Source organism: Hippocampus bargibanti, linkage group LG01 (assembly GCF_051943395.1).
Source record: "Hippocampus bargibanti isolate YZ-2025 linkage group LG01, ASM5194339v1, whole genome shotgun sequence".
NCBI classification, from domain to species: domain Eukaryota; kingdom Metazoa; phylum Chordata; class Actinopteri; order Syngnathiformes; family Syngnathidae; genus Hippocampus; species Hippocampus bargibanti.
Window position 1 is genome coordinate 9455347 of NC_142734.1, and position 18516 is coordinate 9473862.

Here is an 18516-nt window from a genome sequence, read left to right on the forward strand (position 1 = left end):
AAGCAAACTTGGTCAAGCAGCATTTGAGATATTGTTCTCCACACAAATGGAACAAGCTGCCAAAAGAAGTAAAGTGAACCCCAAGTGTAAATGCTGTCAAAAGCAGGTGGCAGGAACTGTTTTTTTTTCTACCACACGGTCTCAGAGCATTTCTAAAATCTTGATTTGCAAAATTGTTTTCTTGCACTGTTCGTTCTTTTGAGAATTTTAGTTAGCTATAGTTAAATAGTAGTAGTTTGTAGTAGTTTGTAGATGTTTTTAAATGTTGTACTTTTAATTATATGAAGCACATTGAGTTACTTCAAATATACCCTATAAAATAAAATGGAACTGTATAGTGCCACTTTAGTGCCACTAGTGCAGCGTGTTCTACCGGAAACAAATTCCTTGTGTGTTCTACATACTTGGCAATAAAGATGATTCTGATTCTGATTCTGATTCTGATTCTGAAATATAGGCGCCTGTCTTATCACTTATTGGCCTCTCTTCTTTGCAAATAAGGTACAGGACCAAGCGCAAACAGCTTCTGAACTGTAACAGAACTTCATTGACAAATCATCTCGCCGCCATAAAGAGAAATACAGCAAGTGTTAATCCCTTACATTTCTAACGAGAATTTGCAGACCTGATTTCTGCTTTGGGCTGCACCATAACGAATGAGTTTCCTTACAGAAAAAAACGTAAAGATATTGTCTTAAAAACTTGTCTCATTTGCATCGGGATTATTCTGATGCTGCTTTCGTTCATGAACATGAGCTAGCAGTTAGTGCAGAATCTAATGGTGGAACAAGAATTAAGACAGAGCAAGAACTAGAGAGAAGAAGACAAGGATAAAAAGAAAAGCTGTTGAAAAGAAGAGTGGCTCGAAGAAAGACAGTGAGTGGTTCTGCTTCTTTGCTCCGGCGAGTCCCAATGAAATTGATTTTCATCCCCCAAGAGATTTCCCACCGTTTCTCTTCTCTGTGGTTCTCCTGCCTCGATTACATACCTGTCCAGAGGACGAATGATCTACACATTACCCGTGAGTACTGTTGATCGCGACATGTAACGGTGTCTCCTAGTGCACAGGGACTTGATGGTCCCAGTGCAGCTAACTCGGAAAAACAGGACACGGTAGATGGGCATGGGAAGAATGAACAGGAAATCAAGTAATGATCCAGGATGACATAAATGGCTTAGAACAGAGGCTAGAAAAGTATGCTCATACTCATTCTCTTACATGGAGAGATTTGGATTAGATTATCTGCAATACCCTTAATTAACCTCAAGAGCTATACATCTTGGCAAGTTAAGAGTGAAGGGGGCAGAGGTATTAAATGGAAAAAATACTGTGGTTACCTGGGGTAGGAGTGGTGGGGGTATCATTTTTTGAATTCAGAACAAGCCGAAAGAAAATGAAGAATAGTTTATGGCCTCAATGAACCAACGTGGTCACTTTCCACTCGAATGTTTGTCCATGAAACATCACATGCGCACCCAAATAACAAATCTCTTTGAGTTGCCGCAATAATTTACGAAAGAGCTAGAATCACAACGTCGGTAAGGGCGGAAAAGGAAGAATCACGCTCAAAAAGCCAATTAAATTTAACACACTATCCCACTCGTTACAACAAAATTATAAAGAATACAAAAGGAAAATCCATAGCATGATAATGATTTTTCCAAAAGTCGTTGAAAAATGAATTGTACTTATCGCAAATGATAGATGATTGAGGGAAAGGAGGTAACCTGTGCATGCTCTGTTTGAACAGTGGGATTTGAGGTGTCATTCCGCCAAACCCCACCGAGGGAGCCTTGGTTCTTGTTGCTCCTCCTTGAAGTCTTTCATGGGAAGAAAAAAAGCAGCCACAAGAATGAATGGAGCCATTTATCTGAGCCAGAGCAACGAGTCATTACTTAGCGAGTGTCGACACTCTGCATAAGATTCAGTTTCCACGGCTGTGATCCCCATGGCATGGGGTGAGAGAAAGCAGGGCTGGTAGCCAGGAGTAAGCACAAGTTCATGTATTTGGTGTCTTGTTTTTAACAGGCCTCCATTCTATAGGAAAGCCCTAAAGGATGGTAATGTGTCCCTGACATGGAAGGTTGACACAACAATGGATGACATTAGGTGTGTTCACATGGAATACATTTGTATCAATGGTGCACCAATGTATTTTGTTGCAATATAACTTACACCGGTGTAAATTTTGTGCAACGTTCATATGTAAAAAGGTGCTTACTAAAGAGAAGTGTGTTAAGCCCGGTGCAGGTCCATTTGCATTCACACGCCAGTTTCTGCGGCCATGCAATAATAAAAGTAGAAGCACACTTCATGTCCTCCTCCTTGTTTGTGACATATCGAAAAACCATGGTTTATACTTCTCCAGACAAATAAATGCTGTGATCCATCAGACATTGTAAAAGGATGTACGACAGAGCACGAAATGCTGTATGTAATCAAATCTTCTCACGCATAGCGGGTCTTAACCTGCAGAGTCCCATTCTAGATCGGTACTGCCCCGCAAACAAGCATTTACTCCCGCCTACATTTTTAAACTACTTCCTGAGCAGGGTTAAATTTACCCCCCATGGAGCATTCACTCTCTGTGAATGCTCCATGGGGGCTACCCTTCGTGTTACACCGGAGTAAAAGTTGCAAGTGGCCATGTAAAGACCCCAAATAATCTTCACGGACAACATTGCAATTGTCCATTTGGGCTAACTGTGGTCTAGCTAATTTTTTGAGAAAAGTATTTTGTGTTCATGCTCATGACTACACTGAGCCAGTCACTTGGAGCTAATTTCTCCGTGAAGCCGTGTGTTGTCATCGCCATATGTGGTGAAAACTTCAGCGTTAAAATATGTTTTGAAATATGGAGTCAGGAATGTAGGAACAATCAGTGGGGCCACAGGGAGTGGTCCTCTGCTCCCCCCAACCTGAGAGTAGGGACCTATCATAGCTGTGTCCGGCGCCGCCATGTCTGGACATTAAGGATATATAAGTAGGGCCGATACGACCAGTCAGACTTTAGTTCGCTGACGAAGCCTCTTGGATAGGAGGCGAAACGTCCGAAACCTTCAAATTTGTACAGATGACGGCTGAAGAAACCTTCTCATCGATGGACCACTCCTGTACGACTGAGAGCTTACACAGACGTTTTGTAATATGATGGAAAAGGAAATGTATATATTTATTTGTCACATCATACAACAAACAAATGAACACCCCTTTAAAAGCAAGTTAGCTTGAGTCAGACTTGGGGAAACAGGACTCTGATAGCAGTCACCTGAGGCTAGTTTATCTGGCTGGAATTGACTGCTGTACTTACGACAAATATGACTACCATAAAAGACATTGATGGAGACACAACAAATCCATTATACCTCAAACCTTAGTGCCCCAGGAAAACCGATAACACTCGTTTAATGGGATAAAAACATCCAGTCCTTTTCCCAAAATCTTCTTATCCTGCCTGCCTGCAGGCAGTGCAGAGCTGCATGAGGATGGAGACAGTCTAATCCTTGTGTTTCACCTCTGTACTATTTCTTAGAGCTTTTCAGGTCCCGAGACGCCACCCGGTGCCACTAATTGCCTTCCTCTGGTTGGAAGCATCGATGAAAAATGCCCGATGGATGTGAACAGCAACACCATCACTAAAAATGCTGGACGGCACATCCATATCCATCTACATCTTAACGTGTCAAGAACACAGAAATAGACGCTCAGAAATATAAGATGCCCTCTAACATTATTTTTCCTACTTCTTCCTTCACTAAGAAAATAAAATCCATAATGTTGGAAAGATGTGGACCAACGATCAAGACATAAAGCAAATTATGTTGGAAAACAACACATTTGGGCATCGGCCTCACAGCGCAGAGGTTCAGTGTTTGATTCCGGGCTTCCTGTGTGGAGTTTGTATGTTCTCAGCCTGCTTGTGTTGAGGTATTCTGATATCTTCCCACATTCTATATTTGTAACACTGTAGTAACACCATCGGTCTCTTACAAAAATGTTCACAACTTTGTGAATAACGAGAGATTTACTTTGGTTCAAGGTCCCGACAAGGAAAAAAATATATTAGTGTACAACCATTAAAACATTCATTTTCAAACATTGCTCCGGTTTAATATTGCAGATATTTTGAATGAGGACAAGCAAAGCAAGCAAACTCATCTTACAGGTAACACAAAATATTGGGCTAGTTTCAAAATAAATAAATAATTTTAAGGGTCCCAGGACTGGGATGTGTTGACCTAGGGAGTATGATCATTTTTCATATTGAAGCTTTCAGCATTTATCAGCTACATGAGAAGGCAAGTCTGAGATGTCTGAAGAGCACAGCAACAGCCCTGACAAAAGATCAGTCAAACACATGCAACACATCTTCGCACCAGCTGTCACTCTAATCACCTCCCGCCATGGTTATCTTTAGCATCAATTCTATGGTAATGTGCCAGGTGATAGTGGCAATAGCAGTGCGTAAATTCTACTTTCTCCTAATGAGCATCAAATTTCCATGGAGACCACAAACATCTTTCTGTCGTGACGATGGCCTTCTGTATGTGGTGTTAAGATGAGTATTGTATTCATGCCCTCGCGCTATTCTGCCCGTCTAGATTTTAATGGTCTGTGTAGTTTACTCTTCAAATATTTCCACATGAATTATTAATTGCTGATCGGGGTTTGTGCGCAAAGAATTAACTGAGGATATATCATCTGGACCTCCCTCGCTTCTTGGGTGCAATGTGCCACTCCAGAGTAAACAAGCGAAATGGAAAGTTGTGTAGCATTTCAAATCCAAGGTTGTTATTCTCATCTCTCATGCGTGTCTTTAGTCTCCGCACTTGATACAAAATGCTAACATGTGAGTTTGTGGAATCTGTCCCTGATCTGTACTTCAACAGCATGTTAATCATTGTAAATGGGTAAATCCCGATCCTCCGTTTTCAAATCCTTAATTCGGGGAAAAAAACGACATCTCCAAAGAGACATTGTAGACTGATCCATTGTTGTCTAATTTTCTCCATGACACGTAATTGAAAAGGAATAGTTCTTTATAAACTGTCATTAACAAACTGAGACCCATCTCAAACCACCCCTTCTTAGCCAGGATGTTGAGAAAGTGTGTGTGTCATTTCTTGAACCCAATATTTTTATTTTGGGTGGGGGGCTATATTTCATCTTATCTGTACCAAAAGAACAACTATTGAAATGTGCAGATCATGTCGTCTTTCAACTGTTAACTTGAATACTTGCAGCATATGAAACTCAATATTGATGAGACGGTGAATGACTGGTAAGCACATCCGCCTCGAAGTGCAGTAGTGCAGGGTTTGATTCCGCCCACAGCTTTCCAGTATGGAGATTGCACGCTCCCTGTGCCCACGTGGGGTTTCTCAAGTATTGCCCGAAGACAGCTGGGATAGGCTCCAACATGCAGGCAATGTCTCCCATGTTAATAAGTGGATAAGAAAATGTAGGGATACATGAATAAAAGACTCATAACAGTATACTGTAGAACAATCAAATGTTCGAACAACATACAAACCCATACACACCATACATACAGCACATTCAGTATTAATTGATAGTGTAAAGACATGGCAAGGTACTGAAGGTGTTGATCCATGTGAGGAAAAATGATCAAAAGTGTGTTGTGGCCTGTTAATAATAGTATGTGACCACAGGTAGCTACCACAATCCGAGTAGCCCAGATTGGACAATTCCCAATGTGCTTAGGCCCCCAAATTCCCAGATTCGGGGTGTGGGGGGCATCTGCACTGTTATCAGACTCAGCGTATGGAGACTACTGTCAGCGAGCGCTAAACAAAAAAACCAATGGAGCAGTTTTACTGACTTTTCATCAGTCATCTGCTCTTTAATCACACTGACATTGGCACTGCCACATAGCTGTTTTTATTTATTGCCTATTAATTTTGGCAGAGCTGCACCACTGGTTATTGTCTCCTCAGGGAAACAAGTTGGAGAACAAAGGTACAATTTTATGGACAGGCTTTCGAAATGACTGACAATATTTACTTAGCACTTAAGAAATAAGTATTTTACATTTCCATGAATGTGCTTTTATACCCCTCGGTGTAAGAGCAGACCTGGATGGGGAACACTGGATAAAGATTGACCTAAAACGGTCAACACAGTGGACTACTTGTTGCCACTTCTGCTTCACAGTTCTGTGGTTTGTGGTTCTAATCTATCTACCGGGCTGGCTGTGCAGCATGTTCTCCCCATGCATGTGAGGATTTCTCCCCATGCTGTGGCTTCCTCCCACATTCAGAGGACGTGCATGTAGGTCAATGGAAACTCAAGTTATCCACAGGTGTGAACTTTCTTATTTATCTGAAGCGTATGTCAGGGTGAATTCATTTCATTGATGAGAGACAATTGTAGATACTTCAAGAGGGCTCTCTGATTTATTTACTCGCTTACATCTTAAGGAAATGTTGCAGAATTGTTGGAAAAAAGTTCATCGGGGAAATAGCAAAGAAATCTGATGTTGAGCTCGTTTTGTAACATCTACTCTGCTTGTTCAAAGAACATGTCATATTGTGGTATATTCCTCTTGTCACTTTGCTATTTATTGTAGAGGGGAGGTTGTCTTGCTCATAGTCTGATACCATTTTGTATCACAGTACACACATGAATATTGTGAGGTTGTAAAGACTGGAGATATATCTAAGTAAGTAACTTGTTTTTACAATTTTGTGGCACATTTTGTGTGATCTTTCAATGTCGACAGGCATGACAGAGTAGGGCTGTTGATTTCCGCTAGAGCAATGATGTGGCCTGACTTCATTAACCCTGTTAGCACAAAGCTGCTTTACCCTCACTCATGCCAGGCTTAACCTGCACGCTGATAAATGTGACGCGGAGAGAAGCAAAAGATAGGTGGATACAAAGGTGACTGAAACTAAAGGAGCACAGAGACAAAGGCATTTAGAACGTGAGCCAAAGGTGTCAGACAAGAATACGGAGGATGAGAAAGTGAGAAACGGGAGGGGAATGGCAGGGCATAGAGCGTGTGAACCTGAGGCAGGAGAGCAGATAGCGCTTCAGGGTAGCAGACGGCTTGAGAGAGATTTGGAAGAAAACAATCAATCAACTTGGATTGTGGTTAATCAATTATTCTTCAAGCACATCAACATTCCAAGTGGTTTACTGACATTCCATCAAGAGCATGTTAGCGCATTAACACTGACCTCTATGAACACACTGGCGGCCACGCGGCTGCTCGCGTTAACGCATGCATATGCATTTGAGCACACACACGCTGATGCTCGTCCTCTCGTGCATTAATTTGGTTTTCTTCTCACCAAGAACTCTGAACACTATGTCTTCTCCTGCTGCTGGCAGAGCCTTTTGGCTGGCTTAACTACGCCCACAGCCCCCCGAGGGGACAGCGTGTGACGGATGGCTAAGCGTGTGACTCCGATTCGATTCAGTCCATTTGACAAATTTATTGCTGGCATTTTCAAAATGAAATTAGTGGGATGTCTCAGTGAGAGAATGTTTTTGGAGCACAGGTGCTATAAATATGCTTCGTGTGGCAGAGAGCGAGGGATAGTGTACACTGCAGTTGGTGAGGGAATTCAAGGTGAAGGGACACAACGCAAGGATGCTGCAAAACTAACAAAAAGGGTCATGTTATAACAACCTCTTGATTAGTCATCATTTCGACAGAGGAAATGGAAAGGTTAGTGCAAATCTGTTGGTGTTAATTCAACACCACAGGCTATTAATTTTAACACCGAAAAAGTGCCGATATGTGTCCACACTACACACAATTAAAGTAACATTTACAATAGTGTTGAACATTCAACAACCAATAGTGCGTTACAGCAACAAATGCTGATCGTATAGCAATGATACCCCAGAGTCTTGAGATTAACAGGAATGAGTGTTCATGCTAACACAATACAGAAAAAAATGGACTGAGCTGGGTAACTAACCAGAACACACACCTCATTGTTGGATTTGTGTAAACTGTTTTAGTGTGAATACCATACTGGTATTGGGGTCTCAACGTTTAATATCGGCAGAAATTTCAGTGAAGGAAAGAGTGGCAATACGGACTTCAAACATTTATCACAAGCTCACATCCAAATAGATTAATAGAGATGCATTGAGTAGTCAGTGGGCACACATGTTATACTATATCCATCATTCATGCTTAGGCAGATATAAAATTTATATGCACAGAGAGTCTTGTCAGATCTATTTGTTGTTGTCAAAACTCTTTTCCCCGAGGAGCCTTGTCATTTCAGCCAAGACGGTTGCAGTCAAAGTCACGTCTGTCGGGTCAGTCATGTATGGACACAAACACAATATTTTTCATCTCAACAATATTAAAGCAAGGCTTTGAGTGTTTGTATATATTTTGGATGTTATTTCAGGCAAGTTGAACCTACTCAATCGACAACGGCGGTCAAGCTAGATATGGAAGGACAGAAGACAATGTAAGTGTGCACTCATTTATTGTCATATTTTCATGATGTGTCATGATTAGTTATTTTCTTCTCATTCAGTAATATATATGAGTACAGTCTTGGCGAGATGATGTATGACATTCCAGTCCTTCAAGTTTCATCTGGCTGGATGAAATCACTTACCTTTATAAGCTTGTGTGACAATGTCGTATACTGCCTGTCATTACATATACTATATGTGAATCACAGGTCTGTGAGTGTCTGTGTGTATGGAGGAGAAGGTGGGGACTGGGAGTGGTGACTGGGGTCACAGAGAAGCAGACCTGAACTGAATGATTTAAAAATAAAAAAATAAATAAACGTGCTGAAACCTCATGCAGCTATCAACAGCATTTTTTACTTCTGCATCTTGAAGTGGAAACCAGAGACATTTCAGATCAGCAGATTTGCGTGGTAAAAAGGGAAATGCAGAAATTTGATCGCAACTGCCTTGTGAATAATAAGGGAAATTCAGAGACCAGTTTAATGTTGTGATCATGAAAGTATTTGTAGGTGTTTACATGCTGCATCTTGTCACATTGTGGGGATAGAAAAACAATAATAGGAGTCCTAATAAAACATGTTTTCTATTTGTTATTTTTTTCTTGTCATCAAAAGTGGATGGAATTTGCATCATCCTTCCCTTTCCAGTTTTAGTGGATTGGTTCTCTCATACATATTGAGACATACAGCCATATCACATTCAAAGCACAACAGAATAGGTAACTACTGTATGGGCCATCTTACCTGTCTGCGATGACACACTGGCGCCTGCAGAAAAAGGAGAGAACACACGTGAATCAATCATGCGATGATAGTGTATGCACAAAATACAGTCTGAATACAAAGACCTGAATACACATCCCAAAATAATAATGCTACAAAGAAGGTGCGGGCTATCCACAGGAAAACAATAAACAGCTTTTCTATATTCAGGAGGAAGCAACCAGGTGGAGGATGTGAACAAACGTGGAAGAGCAGAATTATGTACAGAGGTGAGAGTGGCCAGACCCCTGCATATCTCCTAAACAATTCATGCTGAGCATCCTTGGACACTGGTGAAGAGCACTGAGACAGAGCAAATCAAATCCTTTCGGAAAAGCTTTTTGACTCTTTTTAAGGCCTACAATTCATTCGCTGCCCACAGGATGCTCTCCTGGGCAGACAATAATGCACCACTTCTGTAGTTTTTTTTAACACTACAGAGCTTTCTTTGTGTTTTTGAAGAAAAAAAAAACATTATGAGCTGAACATTACATGTTACATACTGTTTCAGATAGGTCTTTTTACATTTGTGCCTGTGGACGGAAACTTGGTCAATGATTGCAAATTTCCCCATTGTAGGCCGAATAAAGGTTTTCTGACTCAGATTTTCTGAGTCTGATGCTGTAATGTGCAAAAATAAACAGAACGTTTGTATCTGGGTAATTGACGATTCAAACAACACTGAAACATTTCCCTTCATGCTTTGCAGACAAAGAACCAGAGGCATGAACGCAGTCGTGCTGCAGTACATTTTGATGTATTTTTGGAATACAAGCAGGGGATAATCCAGTTAGAACTTTAGCTCCCATAATGATGCCGTCCATTGCGCCAGTGTGCTTCTCAATGCTGACTTTTGTGGAATTGGACCGTCCTTTTGAGGTGGTGAGTAAATGAGTTCATATGATTATAAAAATAATTATTATTAGTCTCAGCAGTCATAGACACAAGAAAACCCACATTAGAGCAAAATTCAGGGTGATTTGGAGTCACAGCAAACAACAAAAAGTAAAAATGCATTGGAAAACTTGAGTTGCATCTCCGTTTGAAAAATGTGGACTTGTTAGTCACAGAAAAGTAAAGGACAACTGATTCCTATCTGACATCAGAAAAACGTTTTATAGCATCTAAAATACCCAAAACACGCAGACTGATATTTTTAGTCAAATGCAAAACACCAATAAAAATGACTTACCGTGTCCCAAAATTGCCACAAAATGAGCTCAGAAATGGCGAGATTCAGAAAGTCCTGCCCCCTTGTTCGTGACGTCACGCCAGTATATGCCGTCTTTAACTGCCCTACTCGAGAATCAAAACAATGGCTTCAGAGAGTTCAGATTCGGCGAAGATGCTTTCTTGTTACTCATCCAGTTATGAATATGATTCAAATACTTCTGAAGAGGAAAGCATAAATGTTTACAATCGATTAAAGAAGTCCTTCCGTATCAATTCGAGCCGTCTGGACTCCAATGTAGCGCCCCAGAAAATGCACAAGATGGCGCCCAAGCTCCGTTGGAAATGGGCTGATTTGTCTGCTGGGAATTTGTGTCAACTTAACACCATTATGCGTTTGACCACAATTGGTAGTCTTGGCTCGACACACAACGATTCACCATCGCGTTATTCATGTAGTTTTCCTTCTAATTTCGCGATCAACACTGTTCAGAGGATCAACACATTTTCAGAGGAAAAAAAGGGCCCAAAATGCATTGGGTGTCGCTTTGTCGGCCAGGGGCGTTCCGAATGTGACATCATCAACTCGAAAACAAGACTTCCTGAATATTCAGTGCGAGTCTTAAACATAAAATATAGCTATATGCGGTGGAATCTTTGTAAAATGCGCTCAGTAGAAGTCATTTGAAGTGATTTTACAAATTATGGACGCAACTTGTCGGGAGGTGTCGGTTGTCCTTAAAGCGATCCTTATCACCCAAATAAAAACGTTTTATTGTCCCTAGGCTGCAATGTACTTTGGCCAATTCACCACCCTTAAAATATTGAATATGGCAGAGGAGTGTAACTAAATGTGTAACACACCTGTTGAGTTCGGGTTACACCCTGACTCCCATAGCTGGGAATGGCTTCAGTAGTCTTGATAACACATCCATGTTTAATATGATTGTACCAGTATTTATATTTAATATTTTGTTGTTAATGTACTATTTTTTCTTCTACTTCTCCATTTCACATTTTTGCTCCTGTAAATGTCTCCATTGTGAGCCAAATAAAGGATTTCTTATTTGATAAAGTACAGTGATACCTTGGCTTATAAACCTAATTGGTTCCCAGACAGCGGGAAATAGAGGACAAAAACAGTCGGCTGACATTTTGTTGTTAGAAGAACGGGCGCGTTCACGAACGACACATCACTCATTGAGGCACCTCCGTGTACGGAAAAAAGTTTGTACGCCAAGGTAAAGTTCGTATGCCAAGGTCAAATTTATCATAAATGTAACATTCGTAAACCGAAAAGTTCGTAAGCCAAGGGTCTCGTAAACCACCTGGTACACCATCGGGAGCAAGAAACTCTGGTTCAACATGTCAGACAAGGCCAAATCTTGGATAGTTTGCCCCTTTTGTGAGGAAGAAAAAAAAATGTGAAGAACTGTCAAAGTCATTGCCATGCCCTCAAAGCACTTCCTTCTCATCGTTCCAGCGTGTCGCGTCATAGTGAAGGCGCCACACTTCACAGATATAGCAGCAACATTAAGTGAATGGCTTTAGACTAGAGCCTAATTTGAAGTGAATGTGTGAGTGACGTCCTGATTTGCCTGCGTGCCCACGGCGGGATCCTCGTGACTTGGAGTATTGTGTAAAGTAGGCCATATGCCAGCACAGGTTTCCACATCCCAAAGGATGCATGCAAGCCAAACAACGTTTCAGCAAGCCTCAAGATGGAAAAGTTTTTACCTAATTTGAAAACTAAGAGGGGAAACAAATACCCTGACTGTTTTGTGTCTTTGTAGAACAGCAATAAGACCAACATGATATCTAATTAAGTGAATGATGACTAATGACTAATTACATAGGTTTGGTTCTAATGCATTAGAATATGTGATTTCATTGGTTGGATAATCAAATGTTCGAAGCACCGCCGGCCCAAATTAACGCTGACTGACAACCACGGGCAAACTGTTGCAGTGAATCAGGAAGGTCCCAAATGAAAAATCCTTCTTGGCACTTCCATAAAGCCAGCAGCTCTCATTTTTTTATTTTGGAAAGACACTGTAAAAAGCATCAAGTTTATTCATGAGGGACCCGTTGAACCAAAGATAGTTTACACCGATACACGTGCATCAGCTAATTAGTGAGCTAATTTTAATCATACATTTCTTTTCATCCTTTTAAATGGTTCATTGACAGGGATTTTTGACGAGCCAAAACATATTTGTGAGGAGGGGATGACTGGATGAGTCGATTTTGGAGCCGGAGGCTAACACAGCTGAGATCCCTGCCACAATCACATGCCACCCATGAGATACAGTCACCAACGTGAATATTTACAAAACTAATAGCCTGAGATGGATTTATCATAAATCTGTCTACCTCATATTTGTACACTTAACGTACACTGAGCAATATAACATAGTAAAACACGTGTTGTGCTGTTCAGAACACTTTGTACCAAACTAAAAAACAAATATAATAAGCACTGGTTATTGACACTGTTGCCATGTATCAAAACGTGGACATTAAATGACAGCAAATAGTATCGCTCTTCTTGTGCCACTAATGATGTTTTCTTTTTATCCTTATCGAAATGAAAAATAGGAACATCCACAAGAGCAGATATCATCTTATCGTGTGAGGAGTCATGATCACTAGCGCTGATGAGAAGCAGCACATTTATTAGAAGTGGCCAATGTTTGTCTCATCCTTCTTCTCTTCTCCCTCCCCATGTATCTTTTTTCTCAGCTTGATTGTAAAATTTGCTCGTACATAGCATATGTAAATGCAATACCCAATGAAAATGATTTTCAGTGATACAAAGGTACTGATTTATCTACTACAAATTCTCGTCATGTAAAAGGGGAGTGGAAATAATGACACATTGTGTGACTCAAGCAACACATTTTCAGACAACAGCTGTGGCGTTTAGCCAAGACAATTTTATACATTTTGAGAGTGACTTCTGGGGAGCAGTGTCCCAAGAGCCTATCAAAGTAGAAGTGTAAATTCCAAAACTAGCCTCTCTTTGCATATTTTTTTGAAAAGCAGTTATTTTCCCCTACAGTCAAACATGGTCTATGTTTGTTCCAACTGAGAAGAGCAACACACACACGTTACCTTTAGCATGGGGAGCGCTGTCGTCTTGCTCATTACATACTAATGAGTTGTCTATTAATGAAAATGGAAAGCATTTATTTTGTGAGCACACAGGTTTCAGCTAGATTAATTACTGCACTACAGCTGCAAAATGAAAACACCAAGTGAGGCATCAGTCTTGTGTGGCACATTAGCCATTAGCCAACTGTTATCGACGACTGGCAGCAAATGGGCCCGCGTGACTCAACGAGGAGCCGAAACTCTTTCTACGAGCATGAAAACATCACCAGAAGTGCACTTTGGTCACACTGCGAAATAGGGGATGTGTTTGCACACTTTTATTCAAAATAATTCAAATTTGCTTCAGTGTGGTGTCAAGAATCCTCGGACCACAGTGACGCCATCATCATCGTTGTTTGAAATCACGGCTGCTTTTCGGGTTTTGAGAAGCCTTCAAACTTGTGCATCCATATTCAATGTGAAACACCGATCCCTGGCAGAATTACTGCTGACTGAGGAGAGTGACACAGATGGAGAAAGAAAACAGAAATTAGCTGAACCATGCTCCAACAACCACTCATTCTTCATTTGGACAAGTTGATTTGTATTGTACATAGGCATATAATAATAATAATAATAATAATAATAATAATAATAATAATAATAATAATAATAATAATAATAATAATAATGTCTTATTTTGAAATAATGTCGTTTTACCTTGTAAGTACAATCATCCTTAATTTCATCTGGATAAATATTTTTTTTGGATTGGATTGGATTGGATTGGATTGGATATGCCTTTATTAGTCTCACAGTGGAGAAATTTACATTTTTGTTGTTTTATAATTGAGTTGAGTATGCCTTTGGCATTCTGTAATGCTAATTTGTCTGGAGAGCGTTCAGCATTGGAATCCAAATCAATCTAATAGCCTGCAAACAGATTGAGATCCCATTGGGCTCTCCTTGGAGTGGTCGGTCAGCAGCAAGGGGTCTGGGAGCGTGCCTAGGCTCTAGTCGCCTCAACAGATGGTTCTTGATCAGATATTAGCGTCCGGGCTATGGGGGTCATCGAGCCATGAATGCTCGGCTCTGCCCAAGAGAGCTATCCCGTTTAAACCTCCTTGCTATAGCTCAGCTTCTGGTGCCAGCCCATTGGCTCTGCGTTCCAGCCAGACTGGTTGCTTTGTGTAGGAAGTGTGCTTGAAAAATAAAACGGCTTAACCTTGCCGATTGCTTATCATGTACAAGAAAAGATGACTACATTTAGAAAACTGTATTATTTGTCTGATATTAAAATTGAACAATTTATTTTGGGAGCGGAACAAACTAAATCCGGTTTATACTGTACATCCATTAATCCATGGGGGTGTGGGGGACAGGGGGTCAACAACCCCCTGAGCGTTGTTTTGACTTACCGTGTGCCACCAGCAGTCTAAACCCAAATAGCTTTAGATATGACCTTCACCTAGAGTTGCCACCGCGACAAAAGACAGGGAAGGCACCCTCTCTCCTCTCCTCTCCTACTCTAAATTTTAAACACATTAAACACATCAGCTCACTCACACTCATTTGTCTTTGCGACCCACGTCTGCTTTCATCGCCTTGTCTCAGGCAGGTAGGTCACTGATTAAACAAAGCGTTTTGCTGCAAATGATTGCGATACAACAGCGAAATAACATTTCACCGAAGAGTGACAATCGGGAAGGTTCCGATTCACTTTGTTATTTTACAAAATAGTTTGCTTGAAATGCTAAAAGAAAAAAAAATATGACAATGAACAGAAAGAATGATCTGTCGTGATTGTGTTTCAGTTGCAGCTGGTCTGATGGGCGTTTCCCTTCAGCAGGTGCACTTGTGCTTCGTTTCCCCATCATGTGACATTAAAGGACAACCGACGTCTCCGGACAAGTTGTGTCCATAATTTGTAAAATGGCTTCAAATGACTTCTACTGAGCGTATTTTAAAAAGATTCCATAGTCGATTTAGTAAATACTTTTGTAATTGCATTCTTTCTGAGCCTATGTTTCTGGAATGTAAAAATATGGGTCAGAATTTGACAGCATAGAGCAAGCGTTCAGAAACAGAGACAAAAAAGGAAAAAAGGGATTAAAGTCTCTTAACATTTTGAGAATGCATGCAACAAAAAATAACAATAATGATCCTCTTGAGGGCGTACATTGTGCAGTATTTGTACCAGAGGTGAAATGTTGAATTGTTCACGAAATGTTTCCTGCATTGCTTAGTATTAAAAAAAACACACACAAATATTCAATATATGACTTCTCATTTTCACCCTTGGTGGTTTCTTTAAAACCTTAATAAGAATATGAAGTGGATTTTTGGTGGAGAAAAGCCACGGGAAACATTGTATTATTGATTTTTTTTCAGCCACATCTACAAAAAATATTCTAGATAACGTTTAGCTTTTATTGAAACTGCCACAAATGTAATGAATAACATTTTGTAAATGTTTAACAGTCAGCAAACCTCAACTGGTTACCACCCAATAAAATGTAATAGGGAGCAATTGGAAATGTTATGAATGCACTGAAAATTCATTGTGAAGTTAAGTTTATTTAAAACATGGCTCTATTACCTCGTTTAAAAGGACCAGACAAAGTAAAGTACTAGCTGCTTAAGATTATTTATTAACCCATTCACTGACACTGACACCAGACAGTGTGCAATAATGTGTCCACTCCAGTGCCATGGTTTTTGTCATTTTCACTCAAATTGCAGGACCCCTAGAATTTTGAGTTCTAGGACTACATAAACATTTAATTCAGCATAAGAAACATTAGCCTCTCTTCTTTCATCAAACAAAGGGATAAAAGGTATATGGGTGTGGAATTATCTGAGCTTGAAATTGGGATGGCTGTACAAAAGACTAATGCTGTGCCCTTGTGGGAGGGAAAAACATTGCCAGAGGTCAGAACGCCACTTTATCAGCACCCCTCCCCGCAAGAAAAACAAAAACCTGAACAAATCTAGGAATGGCACTCCACGGTATGCTTTTCAATTCCTGAATAAATTCGGGAATGGTAGCGAATGAGTTAAGGGTGTTTATATTTCGGACATTGGATAGACAGAGTAAATTAATTGGCTACATATGAAGGAGATTACAACAAAAATGACAATACATAAAATATTTTTCAGGGGGTTGTGAATGTTTATTTTCTGAGACTGGTAACATTTGTTTTGAATGAAACTTCTATCTCATACATTCAATATATAGGGCCAAAACTACCAGTAACACTTTAGTTTGCTGAGGAAGCTTCTTGGATAAGAAGTGAAATGTCTGACACATTCAAAGAAGTACAGATGACGGCTGAAGAAACCTTTTCATCGATGGACCACTCCTGTACGGGAAAGAGCTTCCACAGACGTAAACTATACAGTATTTGGCCACACAAATGTGATGCAATTGTGACTTGGTGCAATTCACATGCAGAAAGTGGGCTAGTCGGTGAGCGCAGAAAACTCCATCATAATAGATATTATAAAATCCAAAGTGGAATATTATCTTGTGATCGTGGGGAAAATACCAAATTTAGGAATTTTTGTTGTACATTTTTAAAAAGGAGGAGCCTAAAACCCCATGCAAGCCACCTCAGACTTTTTGAGCAAACTGCAAATGTATTTCTTTTTTTTTTTCTTTTTCTGAGTACTTGACAATTTTCATTCAATTTAAAAATGATTCCTTTGCACCCCCCTTCAATTGATTTTAAGTCGAAGGTTTGATTAGTTCATTATGACAAATGAGTGAGAAAGGTCAAATCATGGTATGAATGAAGAAAGACAATACTGATACAAGTAGCCACTAAGTAAAAATATATTCATTTCAAGCCTACGCAGCTGCACTGATATCATTTAGCGATAGCTGCTGTTTTTCATCAGTGACATCTCGCAGCGAGATCTTGGGATTTTAAAGGGTATCGGAACAACCCTTTAAAATCATCTCTGTGGTCTCTATCAGTAACAGTCATTACTGAAACCTTGACGAAGGTCACTTGAAACTTTTGGCTTCGGGAACAAACAAGCATCTTTAATGCAATCCGAACCACTTGCTGTATCTTGTTGTCAAATTTATTCCATCTTTTAAAAAGAGACAAAAGTAACCATACAGTAGTCCTTGATCAGGTTTAGTATATATATATATATATATATATATATATATATATATATATATATATATATATATATATATATATATATATATATATATATATGGATCATATTCACATTGTTGTTAAAAAATGCAGCTTATGTTTCTTCTGACGCATGTTTTCAAACAAAACAATTTACATTGTATACTGTTCATCAAAGGACACATGCATAAAAAAAAACACTTGCAAACATCACCAACATGGCACTTTATGTAAATTCGGTTCATTCAAAATATTAAATGATCACACACGCTATACCAGCTTGTCCAGAATTATAGAGGCATCGAGAACTAATTGTATGGCAAATTGTATAAACAGAAATCACCATGTTGAGCCTCGAGCTTCATGTTGTCATTAGGAGGTTTGTGGCAAACCCAATTAGCAGCACTTAGCGCGACAAGCAAATGGGCATTTCGATAAAGGAAACAATGGAATATGCAAAACATGGCCTGTATGAAAGACTCAGGAAAATAATACCTCAAATTTGATGAGGGAAACTCACTTCACTGATTCACTATTCAAGAAATCATCTACTTGTGTTTGTTATTTATTTTTTATTTATTTGTAATTATATATTATTTTTGATTAGATGTCATTTTGCTCATTGGACTTTCAGAGGAAAACAGTTTTCAAGTCATCCACAAAAAAGTCCCAATGCCAACTATGAATGTAATTTTTCAGACACCGTGACATTATGCGACATCAAAAGATGCAAATGTTGTCCTTGTGAGGCATTTCACTCCCGTTCGCTCAGGCGTTGGTGGCGAAATGTATTCTGGCGAAAAGAACAGGGTCGCGGCTGCAAGAACGATCGTCATTGCCATCACACGGAAGACTTTCAGCAGGTCTC

At 39.9% G+C, this 18516-nt stretch overlaps 1 protein-coding gene across 2 annotated transcripts in view; it reads right to left on the reverse strand.

The window, feature by feature from the left end:
* LOC148903009 (cadherin-4-like) overlaps window positions 1-18516 on the reverse strand; it is a 234644-nt gene that overhangs the window by 134710 nt on the left and 81418 nt on the right. Inside the window, exon 3 of one of the 2 annotated variants that reach the window (XM_088994753.1) lies at window positions 9217-9240. The exons of the other annotated variant lie outside the window; for it this stretch is intronic. Within the exon in view, the coding sequence (XP_088850879.1) occupies window positions 9217-9240 (24 nt within the window). The remainder of the gene's footprint in view (window positions 1-9216; window positions 9241-18516) is intronic. 2 annotated transcript variants of the gene reach the window in all.